Source organism: Halichoeres trimaculatus, unplaced genomic scaffold, assembly GCF_033239565.1.
Source record: "Halichoeres trimaculatus isolate MK-OKI-2021-1 unplaced genomic scaffold, fHalTri1.1 fHalTri1_scaffold_4, whole genome shotgun sequence".
NCBI lineage: Eukaryota > Metazoa > Chordata > Actinopteri > Labriformes > Labridae > Halichoeres > Halichoeres trimaculatus.
The window spans coordinates 27,208,163-27,229,266 of NW_027437182.1; the positions used below are offsets into that span (position 1 = coordinate 27,208,163).

Here is a 21,104-nt window from a genome sequence, read left to right on the forward strand (position 1 = left end):
TTTTGACTCAGTTTTTTATTCCAGTGCAGTTTTTGACCAAGAGCCCATTTTATTTGTATTGTTTGTTTTTTGTTTTGTTTTTTTTTGATATTTGAAAGTTATTGATATTCCAGTTCTCATGGGCTGCACGGTGGCGCAATGGTTAGTGTTGCAGCCTCACAGCAAGAAGGTCACCACTTTAGTTCCTAGCTTGGCCGGTGGTCCTTTCTGTGTGGAGTTTGCATGTTCTCCCTGTGCATCCATTACACTTTTTTGCAAAATAAAAGCGATATTAATGAAGTTTCGATAAAGAACAATTTCATCTTGCCGGTGTATCCATTATGACCAGAAATGCGCACAACTTTGGTAAAGTAAAACATAATGTCCGTCCGGACACTGCACTCATGATGATGCCGATTCTTGAACTTGAGTGTTTTTATTCACTGCTCAAACTGTCGGCCGTGATCACGCTAACTCAAAACAGGCATGAACAAAACACTGACTGAAAATCATCATCTCCAGCTCACATACTCTCACTCACGCACACAGACCTCTGCCCCTTCCTCCTGCTGCTCTTTGACTCTGGCCCGCTCACAGCCGTCCTGCCAGAGTCCCGTTGTGTGGCAGTGGACACATACAAGGAGGTGAGGGAGGTGACAACGTGACGTTTTTGCAAAAAAGTTGTTTCCATTGCACTTTTGCAAGAACCTTCAATATCAAAAACAACACTTCCGAAAAACCACCTCATGAGAGCGTAAAAACTTTAAATCAAAATTTGAGAGGTTTTTTGAAAATGTGGTGTTTCCATTACCACTTTATTGCGATTTTTACGTTTTGCAGAATTCTAGGTGTAAAGGAAACACAGCTTGTGTCAGCCCTGTGATTGACTGGCAACCAGTCCAGGGTGTACCCCGCCTCTCGCCCAATGACAGCTGGGATACGCTCCAGCCATCCACGACCCTAAACAGGATAAGCGGTTTGGAAAATGAATGAATGACTGAAAAATACTCATGAGAAATAAATTTTTATTGTTTGCTATTTCTTTTATATTTATATTATAGCTATGTATGCCTTCTTCAGAATATCACAAGCCAATGAAGACTGTAGACCAAGAGCCTGTAAACATAGAGAATTAGCTTGTTTCATCTCATGTCTTGTGATGTCAAGTCATGCTGTGAAAGGAATAGTGACGTCATATAACACCGTCCTTACTCCCACTATCATGTGAAAACATATTATCATAGTTGTTGAAAACTCAAATATGAAAAGATTTTGTGTGATATTTTATTCATTTTATTCAAGAAAAAACTGTTCTATTGTTATTTTCTATGTTCAGGGACAAAACTGTTCCATATAAAGTTCAATTCAATAATGTAGTGTCCAATCGTAAGTACATTACTCCATAAACTTCAGGGATACACAGAGCACTCTTCACAAACAGCTGTTTACAGCTTAGGTGACAGAAACATTGAAGTTAAATGAAAGAGAAAAAAATGATTTTGAAAATGTGTTTTGACTGCTTTCACAGATGAATGTTCAAATTTCTGTAATGGTTAAATATGCTCACAAAATACTACCAACTGGCAGTCTTATTCAAAAAACATCTGCAACAGTACTCAAGAGCCCAAATCTGTCAGACCCTCGATCTGAGCTGGCAAACCTCTCATACCCACTTCTTCACCATTACGCCATCGTCACCTCAAACTTGTGGGTCTGCACATCAATTCCACCAAACTGCTCGTTGCCTTCTTAATCCCTCTCAGCTTCAAGTTACTTGATAGTCTGACACATTAATAGCCCTGGACTCAGCCGTGAATACACCACCTGACCTCCCCTAACTCTAAGTTTCCTAACATAGCCTCTGCTCCTTCACGGATGACCTCTTCATCAATCATGTCATTCTGTAAAATATGTGCACACACACACATACACACGCAGCAGAGTGCGTGTGCGTTTCATCTCTCCTGCTCCTCTGTGGAACGCAGATTTACTCAAAAGCCCTCCTCATGAGCCAATTACGCTGTGTCAACCTCCCTCACTGATCATCAAGTCTCATTAAACCTAACACACCATGTAACCTCAGCTCACTGCTCACTGCACAGATTCCACATCATTTTCAGCCACGACACACAAAGTACCAGGAAATATGCCCAACTTCACACACTCCTCACCTCATCTCAGTTAGAAAGCCAAATCACACATGTATTCCCGTTTTCTCTCCCTTTGTGTCTTTCTCTTTGGGGGCCATGGAGAGCTTGTGAGCCACATGTTTACCTGTAGTCTTTGCTGCAGTAGTACCTGACATCGGGGCTTTGAATCATACCAATCCACCCCTGCTCCTCATGTCATAATAACATGTATTAACATTCCTCAGCACATGCTAGAGCAATCAGACGCCTGACTGCACAACCTGCTTGTGCTGTCTGCTGATCTATGGCGAGTCTGTGTTCTTACTTCAGGGCCATAAAAGAGCAGGTGTTTTGGATAGAATGGACTTAATCCAGAAGTCTCCAAAATCCACTATACTCTCACAGTTTAGTCCTCTACAATATTAGAAAAGCGTTGATGATAGGATGACGGAGCAGAGCAGAATGTTTCGTCATGGTGTAAAAAGGTCTTTGCTTGGGTTTAAGTAAGTGCTCATGTATTCTGGTTATGCAACTAATGTTACTCAACTAACCACAGTGTTACGTAGCTAACATGGTCATCCTCAGACAAGCCCTTCAGCCATGTTTCCGTCATCCTGATCCTTCGCTCATCTGGCTAGCTCACCAGTGCTTTCTGCACCAGTATTTCTTTTAAGAACATCCATGTATGATAATGCAGGATGTCTTTGTGGTCGATACCCATGTGGTAGCACCCACAGTTCCCTAGCTGGGAGCTCCTGATGTCTTTGGCAATGACCGGCCAGCCACATCCTCCTGGATGCTAATCACTCACTCTCTCTTGGTGACCGTCCATATAGCTCCCAGGTTGAGACTTGAGCCGAAAAGAAAAGACGCCATCACAGACAAGAAGCTGAGCTTTGTGTGTTGGGGGAGGTTGGACTTTCCCATAAAAAACCATCCACCCTTAAACCTTCCCACTCTAATGACCAGCACTGACAGGCTAATTCATTAGCCAAGATTTAGGCGTTTACACGGAAATGCTGAGGGACTGAAAACGCTTTAGTAAGCATACCAGGCATATAGTCGGCGCTATAACTGTCTTGTCCAGAAGCCACTTTTGGGAGATCTCCACTGAAGTAGAGTTGAGCCGCACATTTTGTGTTAAGACAGTCAGCAGATACAGCAGATTGAGCAGCACAAGCACAACACGGTAGTTCGCGACGATCGTAACAACGGTACTGTTGTTCTGTTGTATGGGCTCGCGCAAGGCGGAGTGTGACATCATCGTTTTCACTGAAAATGCCGGCTTACTGTTAACACGGCAACGGTGTCGGCAGCGTTTCAGAAAAATCCCACTATGGAGGCCATTTTCAAAAGTTAGCGCTTTGGGTCGGCTGGAACGCCGTTTCCATGTCAACGCGAGGCTGAAACACAACAAAACATTGCGTTTCACTCTAAAACTGTGTTAAAGGCCCCTCAAAGTCACAGACCTCTTTCGCGCAGTGTGGTCTGGGAGGATGTTGTATGACTTAGGTTTTCTTGTCTTTTAGCCTGACATAGACTCATAAAAGAAATGAACAAAGAGTGAGAAATAAAAAGAAAGATTGTACTGAAGTCAAAGAGTAAAAAAGTGAGTCTGGTCATAAAGAAAAATAAGAAAGAGCCAATTGCTGCCAGAACAGAGAGACACAGAAAATGAGAGAAAAGCAAATCCAGAAATGAGGAAGGGAGAAACTATCCCCGTCCATATTTTTCGTGTATGTTGGGATGAAGAGCAGCTAACTGCTGTCACTGTGATAACTTATCTGTTACACTCCCACACTGACCCCTCTGTAACTGAACCCTTTTTCCTCTCATCATAAAACACTGCTGCTATCCCCACTCATCACATGAATGATGAAGCGCTCTCTCTCCACCTCTCTGTCTCTCCAACAGACGTTGATTTCACTCCTGATTCATAAATCCCCGTCTGTCCAGATGAAACTGGGTCACTGACCCTGAAAAAACTAGAAGGACCATACAAAGGCGAATTTTGCTGTTTCCCCCACACTATCCTAACTATAAATAGATAACACTCAGATCAGCTACTTCTTTAAAAAATTAGTGAAAAATCTAATTTATGCTTTACAAACATGTAGATTTGATCAGGTCTTAAATTCTGTGACCTTGATAAATGTACACTGTGTTTGTGGAGATCAGTATATGTATTGACACAAATCATGAATGAGCCACAAGGTAACTTATATTTCTTCACACGTCACCTGTATGAGAGGGAAAAGCCTTACGCAATATTTTTCCATGTGTGCAGCTCTAATAATAGTGTGTGTAACATCAGTGAAACACCCCTTAATGCACATCATAAATACAGCAAATCAAATTCTGACATGAGTTATAACCCAGCAGTGGAGGGGTGAAAAACTGCGTGTTAGAAACAGATTGAAGAGAAGCACCTTGTTCACATAAATCCCCCTATACAGTGAGTATTCAGACACCTCTTTCACACACACACATACACACACAGAGAGCTTTCAAACTGATTCATGCACCATTTTCAGATGTTTTACAGCAGTTTCAGGTCATAGCTCAGCTTTAAACATCAGCTGAAATAATCCATGCGTGATCCTGACGCACTAACAAGCAAGTGGTGCTGAAACACATCTGAGTATGTGCTGCAGCGGCGGCTGCTGGTCAGTCAAGGAGGAGCTCTTTTTTTTCCGGCCTACATTATAAATTTGTTCATTTATTTAAACGTAAATTCGACCCTCCGTGCCAGTTTTCTAGCAGCTGGAGCTGCTACATAAGACTACGACAGGCTGCCTCATAGACCCCCAGAGACGCTGAGCTTCCGATGGGCGGGACAAAGCCCAGCGTTTATCCAATGACTGTCCAGTTTCCCCAGTGGAACAACCCACCCCACACTTCCCAGCTGAAGTCAAAAGACGCTCAGCGTCCGACTGTGTTAAAGCGCTGAGACGCTCTGGAGATGAATGAGAAGGAGGTGGAGCCAGTTACCTGTGATAGGTAGCTGATTCTGAACAAAAGATGAAGGAATCATAGCACATATTTTTTCAATGAAATGTACACACAGCAGAACATATCACCACTTTTTTGCATTTTAGGGGGAGCTGAGCTTCCCTTGCAGTCTTAGAGCAATCACCACTGGTGTGCTGAAAGATAAAAGAAGACACTGGAACAACAATGTGTGTCTCCAATGCTTCTGTCATTTAAGTTCTGACATCTGTGGGTCGCTTCTGAGGCCTGTTTGTAGGAGAAGGACCAAACAAAACTACGACAAAGATCTTTCTGGAGTAGTAGTCAGACGCACCTGAACCTTTCCACTTTTAAGATCCTCAAAACAGTTTTAAAAATATTTCTATTATGATGTCAGGGTGGGGCTGCACGGTGGTGCAACGGTTAGCGCTGCAGCCTCACAGCAAGAAGGTCACCGGTTCAAATCCCCACCTCGGCCGGTGGGTCTTTCTGTGTGGAGTTTGCATGTTCTCCCCGTGCATGCGTGGGTTCTCTCCGGGTACTCCGGCTTCCTCCCACAGTCCAAAAACATGCTTACCAGGTTAATTGGTCACACCAAAATTGTCCCTAGGTGTGAGTGTGTGCGTGCATGGTTGTCTGTCTATGTGTCAGCCCTGCGATTGACTGGCGACCAGTCCAGGGTGTACCCTGCCTCTCGCCCAATGATTGCTGGGATAGGCTCCAGCCACCCGCGACCCTGTAACAGGATAAGCGGTATAGAAAATGGATGGATGGATGGATGTCAGGGTGTAATAAATTGTGGTTTAACGCCAGTTTTTTATGATGATCATGCCAGTGGATTTCCAGCTTCACTGATAATTTTAATGTAATGGACTCAACTTTTCTCATAAAAAGCTTCAGTCTGGGAAAAACAACACATGGAAAACAGTTTTGGCGTTGGGATACTACTAAGAGTCTTGAGTTAAGAGTACACATTATTACTGGCAGCAATAGTCTGCCAAGGAGCTGAAGCAGGCCAAATCAGTGATCTCTGGTGTAATGGGATTTCACCTATCTCCAACATTTTATTTTTTCCTGCTTCTAAATCAAGAGAAAGAGCCAGAAAAGTCAAAGCAGGCTGAAAAAAAACCTTAAGAAGAAGTGAACACACCAAAGAAACATGAAGTGAGACGGCCTGTGTAAAGATTTGTGTCAGCTTGACAGCGAAGAAGCTGGTGCCAAACCCAGGCCATCCCACCGCCGCCCCCTGCTCATCCTCACAGATTAACAGCCTGTTGAATCCTCAGAGGGAGCCAAGGGTGGAGCAGAGTCAGAGTGCTCCGTCTCGCCACGCCTGATTTTTAATAAATCACACGGCAATTCACCGCATGTTTACAAACTAGCATTGGTGGGTATATTTGTCTTCCACCCACTTGGACACAACTTGTCACATGTCTCCCCCTTGCTTTCCTTCGTTCTATGTTGTGGTTTAATTTTGGAATAAGTTTAACAAAGGGCGGCGTTGGTCCTTTTCTGTAATAATGTCACATCACAAATGCTAATGTTGCCAGGTCTCACACTCACATGAGGAAAAGCACATTTGCCAGTTTGTCACCAACACCCCTACATAGTCCTACTCATTCATCTTTTTATCCCTTTCGTTTTCTTTAAGACCACTTCTTTCTCTCTGTATTTTGTGAATGCTTAAAATTCCCCATTAATGTTTTGTTTAGCTACAGAGTTTGATCACAGAGATTTATAATGCTAATGTTCTGTCTGTGTTTCCCTCTTTTCCAGCTGCCCCACTTCATCAACAGCTCCCTGCCAGCTCACGACCGCTTGACAGCGCAGCAGATTGATAGCTACTTCCGCCAGGAGCTCATATACAAACGCAATGAGCGCATGGCTCGCCGTGTGTCTGCTTTGCTACAGAGAAACCCAAACCAGACCTTCTTTTTTGCATTTGGTGCAGGTAAGAGCCTATCAGATGGTTCATGGTGTATGTTTAGGTTTGACTTCTTTGCCCTTAGCCACAGTACATGACCTTTGACCTGCTGTTAAGCAGGTGTCTCTCTCAGCAGTCTCTCTAAGCTGCTCAGCAATGAATAATGAGAATACATCATGGCAGCAAGTCCAAACTGAAACTATTCAGCTTTAAGCGCTGTCTGATTAAAGCTGAGCGTGTGCGTTTACATGCAATTGTGAAGTAAAAGAGATGTCCACCGCTTTGGTCTAAAACACTGTTCCTGTCAGCAGCAACTGGCTCTCTTCAGCAAAACTGAAGGAAAAAGCAGGACAATAGCAGTGTACAATGATTCCCAGACGGTGTGTCCTAACATTTCAATGCACACAACCACACACACACACATGCATAACCACATAATGAACACACATAAACACACACACAGAAGTCTCAATTACAGCCAACTCCAACCTCAGAAATGAAGAAACCATGTGCTGTTTGTTTCAATTAGCATTCCTGGCTAATGCTGCTAATGTTTCCTGAATGGTGCAGTGTACCCTGAGGGAAGCGTGCGAACGTGTTGAGTATGTGTGTGTGAGTGTGTGTGTATCAACAGAGCCATACATGTAAATGTGTTTGCCCACATAAAAAGCAGGTGGTGGGAAGGTTTCTTATGTGTCTGTTTATTGTATGACCGTGAAACTGTATACTTGTGCATCTGAAAAAGGGTGGGACTGGCTCAAGGGTGTGTGTTGATGTGTGTGTGTGTGGAGAGGAGAGAGTGCTTACAAGTGTGTGTGCCAGTGTGTGATGAATGCTGAACACCAGGGTCCTTCCTCTGGGCTCCCTCTGCTCTTTTTTTGCTCTTTGTTTGGACAAGGCTGCTGTTGCACCATCCTGCTGCTGTGTACACGTCCATGTGTGTGCAAACAGACACACAAACAGCACACACACAAAGTACACACAAATTAACCACGACTTTGATCATGTGCAATAGTACTGGAATATCTGGTGTTTCATTAAGTTGTAGAAGGTGAAGTAGTTCACTTGCTTTTGTTTAGTAAACAATGAAAATCATGTGACCTTCAAACAGCAAACCAATTTTAGCCATGAGCCCTATTAGAAGTTGTTAGTGTTATTGATTAAAAGCAATAAAAGTGCTCACAGATGGAAGAAATCTATACAACCTCTATAAAAATAAGCCAAGTGGAAGTTTTGATGCAGCACTGTGCTGGTCTGAAAGAGCTAATTTTGAAGGAAGTGTTCCCAACACTTCTGGTGAGGAGAAAAAAACTGTTTTATAATCCAGGAAGCATTCAATAAAGGAATATGTGGCTGTGTCTGAGTTTTAGATTTTGCACATCAACCAACTTTTGTTAGCATTTATTACACAATGGGCCACATGAAAGTGATAGTATTCATCACTCTCTGCAATTTGTGTTGTCTTGTTAGTTTGCCATTTGGGACTCTGAAATCCACCATCAGGGAGTCTGCTTTTTTCAACGAGATAGCAGCATTCTACTATTAAAAGCAAAACTGTGCTTTTCAAGCTTGTCGCCTGTTTAACGTTTGCCAATCAGCCAAGCAGCTGAATGTTATTTTTCCTTAACGTCGACCTGGTTTGCATAAACTGAGGGTGAACATGTGTCAGGTCACAGCCAGGCTGCAGCGCTGTTAGTGAGTGAAGTGACAGCTCGTGTGAAGTGATGAGAACCATCACAGTTACTGCCGGCTGCTCGCACAAGCCCATGCTTATGCTTAGATTCATACTTAGACATGAATTCAGCACAGAGAAGCGGAGCAAAAAGGCAGTCAGTGTGAGTCACATCTATGTGCAGTGAAGTGCATGCAGACATGCACTCACAATCTGCTTCTAATTATTGTTTAATTTTCAGCAGAAGAAGCTGATCATTCATACTGACATCACCTCTGTGGTCCATGCAGAACAAGCTCAAGAAATAAGAACAGCAGTTAAAAAGAAAAACATTTCATCCAAAGAATTAATTATTTCCATGTAATAAGTTATATTTGGCTGTGTGGCTCTGGGAGCTCCCTGTGCTTTCATATGTGTATGTGGAATGACGTGAGGTGAGGAGAGCACACTTCTCTACTTTTTTAAATGCATCCATGAAAAACCAAGGCAGGGAGAGCAGCAGCAGCAAAGAACCCCAGGGGTACAGAACAGAGTTGATTTTTTTTGTCTAACGCATCGGGAGATACTTCATCACAGATACTTCTGTACCCTTAACAAAATGACTGAACATCTTAATAACAGTACAATGGGCATCGGGTTCGTCATTGTCCACCCTGCTGTAACTAATTTATTGTGGGTCTGTTTAAAATTCAAGTTATTAAAACTAAATTCTTTTCCTAATGTATCTACCAGAAACAAGATGCAAAAGGCTTACTGAATCAGCCTTTATAAAGACTCTCCCATGCTCTAATCACAAAGCTTCCTTTCTCTGGTCTATTATTTCTGTCTTTCGAACGCTGACTCATGATTTTACAGTCCCGTAACAGTCCACGCTGGTTCCAGCTTCCCATCGGCTGTAACCAGCCATGAAATTTTATCATCCAATGATGCCAGGATGTATTATGTGATGGCCTGGATTCACAGAAATCTCCATGTGTATTTCAGTGTATTAGAAAAAAAGGTTGTGGTGGAAGTGGTCGGACTTGCTCTGGGAAGCAATCTTGCTCATAGTCTGATTACAATCTTACCACAAGCATATTTTTGGGCTATGAAGAGAAATAAAGAGGATAAAGGTGTGAGGGTTAAAATTGTCCAGACGGATTTTAAAATAAACGCAGCCTTTGGGAGACATAAAGCAGGACTTTCAGGCCAAATGTGGGTGTACAATAATGCAATCACATAAAATCCAATCTTTATGGTGAGATCTCAGAAATCATATTAATATGACGTGTGTAACTGCAGGCGGTGTGATCATAGCTCCACTCGTACTTGTGGGTTGTAAAATGGAATAACCTGGGACTTGTGATGGTTTGGCGCTGTTCATCAGAGAGGCCTGTTACTGTGGTTGTCTGAGTGTATTCATGTCTGTGTCAAGTGGCTGTTTTTGTGTTCAACAGGTCACTATCTTGCCATACAAAAGATAAATATTACATTCTGACTGCCTTTCCTCTGGACTCCTCGCTACCACCCTGAACCACGTCCAGCACACAAAATCAAAACAGGACTGTGGGGAAGGAAGTTTAGGCAGCGCTGGGCTCAAAGCCCTCCAGAGTTACTGACGTTGTAGACCAGAACCAGGCTGTTTTTTGCACATGGTAATTAAAGCATACAGCATGTTTTTAAAGTGGCTCAGGCAGGAAATCCATCTCTGCTCAGCTCAGCACCTCACATCCCAACCTCCCCCTCTCCTCTTTCTGTACACCTACACCTTCCTGTAGGACAAGTGCTTTTATGTGAAAAATATATGCTTAACTACTCAAGTTTTTTCTTTCTCCTTTCCTCTGCTCTCAAACAGTTGTTATAGGCATACTTTGCTTCCCTCACTTTCACTAACAGGATATTAATACAAACTACAGAAGTACAGGCTGGACTGAATTTATCCAAGGTGGTATAAAGAATACTGACTCAGCAGCATTGCTAAGTCTGGAAACATCCAGTCAAACAGCATTTTTGTTGCACTCTGATTCTGTGTAGCAATCATTAAGTACTCTATAACCCCACTATATCTGTCGTAACTCTATAAAATGTCATTTATTATGGTTGCATCAAATAAATTTGCGTTACTTAAACATGTGTCAAGTTGGCACCTAAAAGGGAACAGCTCAGGTTAAAAGTGGGGTAGTGAAGGTGAGAAACAAGTCAATAGTGTCTGTTGTGTAAGGTTTAATTCATTGTAAGCTCTTGAATCAGGGTCTTACTCACCTTGTAATGTGGTTTCTAATTCACTATCATCTGCTTACCGCACAGTCAATCACATGCCCAAGAAACAATCAAGCTGACAAACAGTTAAACAAAACATTTTCACTCCGCATCAACATTAGTTTTACAATTCTGTCCTTACTAAGCTTACCTTCTTTGGGCTTTGAAGTAAACACACCTTTGATCATAATTAATATGAATGACAAAATTGAACATGTTTCTATTAGGGCTGTCACTTTATGTTCGATATTCGAATAATCAATCGAACATGGGGATAAATATCCGTAACCGATTAGTAAATACATATTCGAACGTGAAATATTGGGTTCAGCAGCTCATCAGGGCGCCTGGAGCAGTGAACCCTTTCATCCAGCAGAGGGCGCTGTCCGCAAAGCTCGACAGTTCCATCGCGTATGAACTTCTCTCTTGACCTCAGTGACCAAAGAGTGAAGTATAGTTGATAAAAATGGAAGACGCAGAAAGCCACAGTGGACGACGTTCAATAATAACACCGAATCATCTGAGGAGCAATGTGTGGAAGTATTTTGGGTTCTACGCCATTGATGGGAAAATTAAAAACAAAGACCGGGCTGTGTGTCGGTTATGTGGAAAGCAGTTTACCTACTCGTCCTCAACAACAAGTCTGCTGTCTCATCTATCGGCTTTTCATCCAAGCCATGCAGTCGAGGAGGAGGCGCCAAAGTGCAGCGGTGCTTCATCGAGTGTTCAGCCCCGTGTGACAACGTTTTTTTCGGCAGGGTCCTTACCAGAGGTGCGGAAAAAGGCTATTACCGACAAGATTGCACGATTCATATGCAAGGATATGCGGCCCATTGGTGTGGTTACGGGAGAGGGCTTTCGGGACTTGATGATGGAACTGGAGCCACGGTACACCATTCCCAGCCGCACCGCCATTTCGAGCCACATCGTAAAGCTGTACGATGTTACGCGGGCAAACATTGAGACTATATTAAAAGACAAGACGCTCTCCCTTACTACCAATGGGTGGACATCGATGGCTACTCATGCTTATGTGACGGTGACGGCTCACTTCATTTCTGACACATGGGAACTTGAAAACTATGTTTTGTGCACTAAAGAGCTTAGAGGTAGCCACACAGCTGCACACGTAGCCGCTAGTATTAGTAGCACGCTGGAGGACTTCGGCATACCCCGGGAGGCAGTCGTGTCTGTTACCACAGACAATGCTCTTAACTATGTGAACGCCGTGCACAATTTGGGGCTTATTGATGTACCGTGTTTGGCTCACACCCTGAACCTGGCAGTGCGCAAGGGACTGGAGGCTAAAGGAGTTGAGACAGCGCTCTCCAGACTGAAACAAACTGCGGCTCATTTCGGGAGGTCTCCGGCCGACTCCTGCCTTCTGGAGGAAAAGCAGGAGCTTCTTGGATTAAAAAAAGAGAGACTCATAAATGACTGCGTTACCAGATGGAATACCACTTACGACATGATTTGTCGCGCATCCGAGCAACAGGCTGCAGTGGCTGCCGTTGTTTTTGAAAAGAAGTTGTCCCATTTGGAGCTCAGTACTTTGGAATGGTCTATGGTGGATCAGCTTAAGGACATTCTGAAGCCATTTAAAGTGGCAACTCAGGCCCTGTCGACGGATGCCTACCCCACAGCATCAGCTGTCCTGCCTCTGCAGCACGTCATGCTGTCACAGCTGAGCACCCCCGACCCGTCATACAGACCCGTCATCACGAATGTGAGAGGTATTCATACAATTTTTTTCTGTCTAAATCTGCGCCAGCTTTGCGTTTAAATGATCAAAATATACGTATTTCAGTGTTAAAAACTATTTATTCAGAGGTTTGTATTTACTTCAGAATACATGACAGTTTAGGACAAAAATATTTCTTTTTTTCATAATGTTCACAGAGCGGATGCTGGCTAATCTGAAAGCGCGCTACTGTGAGGAGAGCGGCGAGTGGATGCTTCTCAATAAAGCAGCGCTCCTGGACCCCCGGTTCATTCGCTTAGTCCACCTTTCACCAGAGAAGAAAAATGTTGTCATTGACAGCTTGTCACGTGAGATGAATGACTATGAAACAGACAGTGACTGTAAACCTGAAGAGAGGGCAGCTGCTCTTGGAGCGATGGGCTCCCTGTTTGGGAGTTTGTACAAAACGAGTGACTCTGTTGTAAGTAACGCGAGTTCCATTCAAGAAATACAAACCTACATGAGAGAGAAACCACTTTCTGCAGACAGCAACCCCCTGCTTTGGTGGAGAGAAATAGGGTGTGCTCGATACCCGCAGCTCTCAAAGTTGGCTCGTAAATATCTGTGTGTGCCGGGTACCTCAGTGCGCTCTGAACGGGTGTTCTCGTCAGCAGGCAACATTGTTAACAAAAAAAGAGCAGCACTTGATCCTGAGCAGGTTGACAGGCTTGTGTTTCTGGCAAATAATATGAGAAAATAAGTCAGTTAGTGCCGTTGTGCAGTGTTTGTGGCAATAAAAAAAGGCTGAGAATATAAAGGAAATGTCTCGTGTCTGTGATTCACAGCCGGTCAGCGGCGGCGGCGGGGGGGCGGGGGGGGGGGTGTTCGATTATCTTCGATTATTTTCGTTTATGGTTGAAAACCGTTCGACTTTGATTTTGAGGAAAAGTGACAGCCCTAGTTTCTATTGTCACTATTTCTTCATTTTAAAATGAAGTTACGTCGTAGCAGCTGAAAGCTTAGAGATGCACTCAGTAGCTCTGCTGCTGTCGTCTGAATTGGCAGGACAGAACCTAGTTCCACTTTTCCCAATCAGAGATAATTATTGACCAACTCTAAAGACCAGCTTCAGTTTGTTTTCCCCACAATATTTGGCATTTAGACTACTGTCAACGGGCAGAATCAGAATCAAAATCATCAGCCTTTATTCGCCAAGTATCTCAGGGAATTTGACTCCGGTTCAACTGCACTGTACAATTATTGTAAATAAACATCAAATATTACAAAAATTTTAAAAAAGGACAAAGTAGTAAGAAAATAATAATAATAATAATAAAGATAAGCCCTTCCCTGATGTAAGTGATCCCTCACAGTCCAAAATCATGCTCACCAGGTTAATTGGTCACTCTAAATTGTCCCTAGGTGTGAGTGTGTGTTTGTGAATGGTTGTCTTTCTATGTGTCAGCCCTGTGAGTGACTGGCGACCAGGCCAGGGTGTACCCCGCCTCTTTCCCAATGACAGCTGGGATAGGCTCCAGCCACCCATGACCCTGAACAGGATAAGCGGTTCAGAAAATGAATCCATCTTAGTATCATGGAGTGAAAAAGTGAAAAGGTCAAACTTTCTGCAGATTGACTTGGTATGAGTGTAAACAGGTTTGTTGATGAGAATGAAAGAATACCATCATCGTCGTTTGATCAATCAAAACAGAGTATTTAGAATGAACAGGCCATAAACCATAGATAGCAGTCAGCTTCTTATGTGACAAGCATATACCGCACTTGTGGTCTCATCTGCAGTAGTACGTATAGCTTGTCCTCAGAGGAACTCAGGCTAACAGGAGCAGCACTGACTATCCTTTACTGTATAACTTCACATATCTCATGAAACACTGCTGTGAAAATCACCTACCATCCCTTTAACCCCAAAGCTCTGGCCTGGGTAATGCTTTTGTCCCTCAGTCATGTGACAGCATCTGGTTAAAAATTAGAATAGGCCTTCATGAAAAACCATGCTATCAGCCAAACACAGACTAACAAAAGTAATAACATTAAAGCCTAAATAAGCAGCTAGCTGTTGAGAACAATAACAACTTAAGACATATAAGGTCTCAATTTGCTCTTGTGAAGTTAATGAAGGCCTCTCCAGAGCAAAAGAGAAAATTAATGTTGATATTTGACACAACGCAAGAACAAAGAGCGGTTGAAAGCATCTTTTATCACTGCTGGGTGTTGACAACTTGCTAACGGGTCAACAACTCTAATAGGGGGATAATATGTTAAGGCTGTGCATCTGTCAGCCTAATGTGTCATTTAAAAATAAGTAGATGTGTTTTCTTTGAAAGTCATGTCTGTACTCTAAGCAGCCCAAAAGATGGAAAAATACCAGAAGTGTTGTTAAGATGAAGTTACTGAATGAAAATGCTTTTAAAATATATTCTGATCCCGTCTGAGTTTTCATCCTTCCTTCCTCTGTCTCTCCACTGTCTCTGTCTCTGTCTCTTATTCTGCTCTGCGGTCACTGCTGTTTACTATTACTATCAGTATTATGCAACAGGGATCATGGGCACCCATCGCAGCATGACGTTAGCTCTGAATAAGAGGCCAAGCGCGCCCATCACTGTTTCCCCTAGGACTGAGGGACAGAGCAACACCAGATGAAAGCAGCATGCTTGCAGACACGTTGGACACACATTGGACACTTGTTCTGTTGCTATTGTAAACAGATACAAGCCTGGATTCACTTTTTTCCATCACTCGCACGGCAAAAAATGCTTTCTTAGTCACACTCTTTCTAGATCACATGCAGAACATAAACATACGCTGTCACTTTTATACACAAGTACACACAGGGGAGGGGGAGAAGAGTGCTGCGAGGGCAGGCAGTGTTTTGTTGGAGCTCCATGGTGTGCTTCAGCAGGTTTTCATTTGTCAGTTCTCTGGCTGCTGCTGCCCAGCCTTATTGAAAACATCCCATGGAATTTCCTGACGCTGCCACGGCCTAGACACAGCCACTTTGCAGACGTACACACTCACACGTGTCCCTGTGTATGTTTGCTACATAAAATCATATGATCTGCAGAGATATTTATCACCAAAAAGGAGTAGTTACTGTCAAAAATACACATGTAGTATTGTTTGTTTTGAAGTCTGAGCCACTTTGGATCCCTCTTCTGAGACTTGAATTTTGAGCGTATGTTTGGCTTATAATAACCCATTGTGCAGTCAGAGCAGGCCCATATGTTTTGCAGTCGCTTGTGGTGTTGTGGTGTTGAAGTGATGATTGAAAGAGAGAGCCAGCTTGGCATGCATGTAACTTTGTCTCCGTGGCTCTTCCTTTCTTGGTGCATATCTGCTTTTCTCAACTCTTTTTTTCCCTCAACAGTCTGTCCTCTGACTGCTGCCCCCACTTCAGTTTGTCTTTGCCCTAATCCCATCTTGATACCTGTCTCTCTGTCTTGTTTCCCACTTTATCCATCTTAAGCTATTATTCTTTGTGCTCTGTCCCATCTATACTGTCTCCTCTTTATGAAACTGATGCGATCCCTCATTGCTGGAGAGCTCTGCCTCTTTTGCCTAATACTGTCTTTGTCGCTTGTCAGAAACCTATGGATATGTACATGCACCTTTATACAGAGAGGGGAGACAGACACCATTAGTGCTATCCTTACTGAAAGTTTAGGGTTAAGTGTATTTGTTTTATTAAGTGCAGTTTGGCCAGGACACAGTTTTTTGCTGCAGGGTACTGGAGTGTGTGCGTCATTGAATTAAATGTAGTGCTTAGGTCCAATACATTGCCACTTCTTTCCTGTCTCAATGTCCACCAAAGCTAAAAAAAAAGGTCCACATCAGCAGTAATCATCAGTATCAGACATATTTTCACCCCAGTTCAAACATTGGCTTATTCAACTGTTTTCAAAGGAACACTTCTACTAACAAAATACTCTCCAAATTTCAGACATTTATTTTTATTAATAAGTGATCATATTTACAAAGAACATCAAGAAGTGGAGAAAAATAAAAAAGTTGAGCCTTTCTTTGTGCGGCTCTTCGATCCATTCATAAAAATTTATTTAAGAAGTTATGAGTCGCGGTGTGCTGATCAATCTAAAATATTGATATACTGATGCCAATGTTGGAATCAGTGTTGATCAATATTTGGGTGAACAGATTAATACATAAGTTTCAGTTTCTTTTCTGTAGTACAAATTTAAGCACACAATCACAATAAATCTCGCTTTGAAAATTGGAAATGTATTGATTTTCATTTTATGTCAGATTGTTTATGTGTGAGAGGAAGTGTTTTTGTAAGACCCCGTGTGTGACATGGCTCTTTGTAGTACCATGGTAGTTTTTGTGGCTCCTGGTCTCTGACTGGTTGGCCACCCCTGATATAGGGGGGCAGCCATATCACAGCAAAAGTGATTTACAGTTACCGCTCTAATAAATCTAAAAATAGGTCTATATCATGTTTTTTTTTATTTAACAGGCTCAATAGCCTGATGTCATTTATCTAATTTACATGACGGGGTGTCACTCGTTCATCGTTGTGTTCACATTTCTCCTTGTGCTGTTTCGCGCACGGCAAAGTTCCTGTCAGGGAAAACCACCACAAGAAACTTTTCCCAGCACCTTCTCTGTGAAGATGCAACTCACTGTCCTGACACATTAGAGGGGGCAGGCCTCAAACACCTATAGGTCTACCTGACAGATCCCTAGAGGGCTGGCCAACCAGAGGGAAGAGGGTTGTGGAGCAGGGAGCCTTAAAGAGACAGCAGCTAAAACAAAGCAGTTCAGGCAGTGGCTGACGTAAGGGTTTTCTAAAACACTAGTGTGAGAAAAAAAAACTTTTTTTTTTTTTTGTTTGTTTTTGGCTTTTTTTTTTTTGCTGAAAATCATGTAAAGCTACAAGGGTGGGTACCACAGAGACAGAAGGAAGCCTTAAAAAAAAGCACATTACCCCTCCTTTGAGGTATTTCTTTAAATGTGTGCATTCATCATACTTTTCTCGATTCTGTCTCAGGTCATGATACATACTGATCATGTTTCCACGCAATGAAGCAACTTAAACTTTTCAGGTGTTGCAAAGCATTATTTCCATCCAATGCATAGGTAACTCTGTGCTCTATGCACTGTATAGTTATGTGACTAAACAAACATGCTGCATGCACACACACACACAGTCAGACCAGCTGATTGCTGAGGTTGTTTATCTCAAATCGCACTCTTTTGTGAGCTTATGAACTTGCATTTTCACATCACAATGTCATATTGCTCCAATTAATCATGCAGTAGTGTTCAGTCATATTCTCTCTCTGTTCAGAATGTTAGGTTTTTAATTGAGAGGGATTTTGACTTTTCAACAGATAATATCCTCTCTTATTTTTTTGTTAAGTAATTAGAACATTTCCATCAGCAAAGCTGGCTTGATGGGCTCACACAAATTGTACCATTAAACTGCTGCAACGATGAAAGTTATCCCTAACATGGAGCTCATGTGTGGCTAAATTGTCTTGTTTATTGTCAGGAATGAGTTTTCTGGGGAGCAACTTGCTCTCAGCTACACTGGTTAAATTCCTAGCTCTAATTAAATCAGCACAGCTCATTAGTTTGTTTAAAGATTACACACTTCATTAGCAACCAGAAGAACATTTTGGGCCTTTTTGGAGCCAATAACCCTAATGCTACGATTCATAAACACATGGATGCCTCAGTTCTGATACTTTGATCTCCTGAGCATTAGCTTTGCCCCATATGCAGGCTGTGATGACTGGAGAACACAAAGGTTTCTTCTCAAGACCTGCAGGACTGCTGGTTTCTTACTTGGTAGTTAATTACATTCACCTGGTGTCCCAGGTGTAAATCAGATCCTGATTAGATGGTGAGAATGAAAACCAGATGGCCTCTGGGCCTGAGAAACAACTAATGTAAAACACACTCACATTGTACTTACATATCTGCTACACACACCATCACATACCTACACACTTACTTTTATCTCTGAGCTTAGGCCTGCCAGGCAGCATGTCTGTGTAATGTTTGCCAACATCATGAACGCACACAAATGCACACAAACATGCATGCCTTTAAAGTACCTAAACAAGATGACGTACACAAACATTTGTGTTTTTGTGCGAAAGGGAAACATGTGATTGAGGTACCTAGGCAAATGAAAACTCAGTGTGCTTCCTTCTTGACTGCAACTTTATCTGGAGGGTGGAGGGTGGAGGGGCGGAAATGAATCAACGGTGCAAGAATGAGATGAGAGAGATAAAGGCCGCCATGAGACACAGCTCCATGAGGATGCCAAAGCCTCTTCTATCACTTGTGTCTGTGTGTATGAGATGTGTGTCTCCATAAGAAAAGAGTCTTTCTCCATTTGATTCCTCTTGTCCCAGCGGGAAGAGATGATAAACACTACAGCTGACAGGAACAAAAAATAACAATGAAGATGATTTCCAGTTTGCTCTGCTGTAGGCTCAGCTCAGCCCAGCTCCTCTATCTCTGTCTTTTCTTTTTAGTTTGAATCTTTGTATTCCCCTCTTCCTCTGTGTCTCTTCCTGGGTCTGTCTGTTTTTCTCTCACCTCACCCCCTTTTTTCACTTTTCCCCAACAACCATCAGAGCTCTTTTGACTGCAGCATTGAGCTCACACAGTCTAAATATTTAAACTAGGGGAATCACTATAAAGCCTCTAAGTCTGACCCTTTGAGCCCACCCTCCAGCCTTTCCTGTACATGGTCATTGTCAAGTCCATCGCATAAAGGTGTTCACTGCCTCTGCTGGTCTCAGACCACCAGCTAGACCTTGAGCACCAACAGTCCTGTCAACAGCTGTCAGTCATAACACCTCAGCGTGGTACAAAGACAGACAGATTGCGTCATGCATGCATAGGAAGTGAAGTCATTATGAAGATGAGGACTTACTGAGAGATGTGGGAGCTTGGAGAGAAACACTCCACACTTCACTTTCTGTGAACCCAGAGCCATCCTGAATGCTGGGTAAAAGTTTTCAGAGAAGTGGTTCAACTATTTCTGAAGGGCCATGGGTAGTTGTTTCTTTGGTTCTGCTCTGCTCATTCTCATGCTGCTGTGAGATTTATAGAGGGATCCCGTGGCTGTGAAACTTTAAATGGAATTGCACAGCATGGTGCTGGGGATGCTGAGCTTATTAAAATCTTTGTTGCATTACTCATATGTTCAAGAGGAGTGGTGGTAAGCAGGATATGTGGGACAAACTAGGAAAGACATACAGGGACACAAATAAATTTGTGCAGCTAAGCTATGAGTAGACAGCACACCATTAGCTTAATAACAGATCCCTAAGTAAAGGAAAAACCTGTTTAAATGAATGGAACCACAGTTCCACATCCACAAAAGCCAGGAGGGGTCACTGAGTAAGAGATTTACTGTAGAAGTTGGCCCCATCCTAAAACTACACTTTTATTGAATTTATTGAAGATGTCTCTCTGACTTTTCGATTGTAATAAAATTTCAGGAAAATCCCCCAAAAATCACAACTGCATCATGTGATTTGACTTCTAGTACCACCTACTGGCTTTATTTTGCACTGTGCCATAGATGATGAGTCAAAGCATCTTTGTGGCAATTTTAAAGCATGCTGTGAAACATGTATTTGAAGGGAGATCATAACAACATATTGACCATATTGCATTTTCGAGCACAGGGCATATTTATTCACTGAAATGAGCCGCTCAATGTTCTGGCTGAGCTTCACATAATTGAGACCAGTTATCCTGATTTGTTTTGTAATACACACATATAATGTTACAAAGTTGGATGTGGGCAGCAAAGGTTCATAACAATAAGATACACAGATGTTGATATAATGCTCAGGTGTGTTTTCTTCACGTCACACTCTGTCCATCAAGACAATGTTTAATGTCACAAGGCCGTTACACCCAGAGACACAATCATGTCTTGAGGTGCCAAGCTGCTACGCTGGAGGACAGGCGGAGAAAGATAAATGCCTTGCCTGCCCCTGCATCTCTTCCTGCATCTCTTCCTGCATCGGCAAGAGCATTTATCCGACAAGGTGCAGAGCAAACCAAACTCCAGGCACCATCAGACACCAGCCAGCTTGGAAGGGCACGGGATTGGAAGATGGTGGCGGATCTGGACTGAAGGCTCTCCTACCCATCTGAGATCGCCAAAACAAATCTGTGACCTGACCTTGTGCTCTGGTCCTCCTCGCTCTTCACTGTGTACATCGTGGCACTTACTGTTCCCTGGGAGGATGCTGTTGACGAGGCCTTTGAATGCAAGAACCTTAAGTACACAGAGCTGGCAGCTGACAGTGAGCAACGTGGTTGGAAAGCCAAGGTGCGTCCACTAGAGGTCGGCTGCAGAGGCTTTTTGGGCAAGTCAACCACCAGACTGCTTAAGGAACTGGGAATTCAAGGCCAAGCCCAACGTCAAACCATCAAATACCTCTCAGGTGCTGCAGAAGAAGCAAGTAGGTGGCTTTTGGTGAAGAGGCAAGACACATCCTG

The 21,104-nt window shown here is 42.9% G+C and overlaps 1 protein-coding gene across 1 annotated transcript in view; it reads left to right on the top strand.

The window, feature by feature from the left end:
* Positions 1 to 21,104, top strand: part of trabd2b (TraB domain containing 2B) — an 85,602-nt gene that overhangs the window by 47,560 nt on the left and 16,938 nt on the right. Inside the window, exon 4 of the mRNA XM_074668566.1 lies at positions 6,855 to 7,029. Coding sequence (XP_074524667.1) covers positions 6,855 to 7,029 — 175 coding nt within the window. The remainder of the gene's footprint in view (positions 1 to 6,854; positions 7,030 to 21,104) is intronic.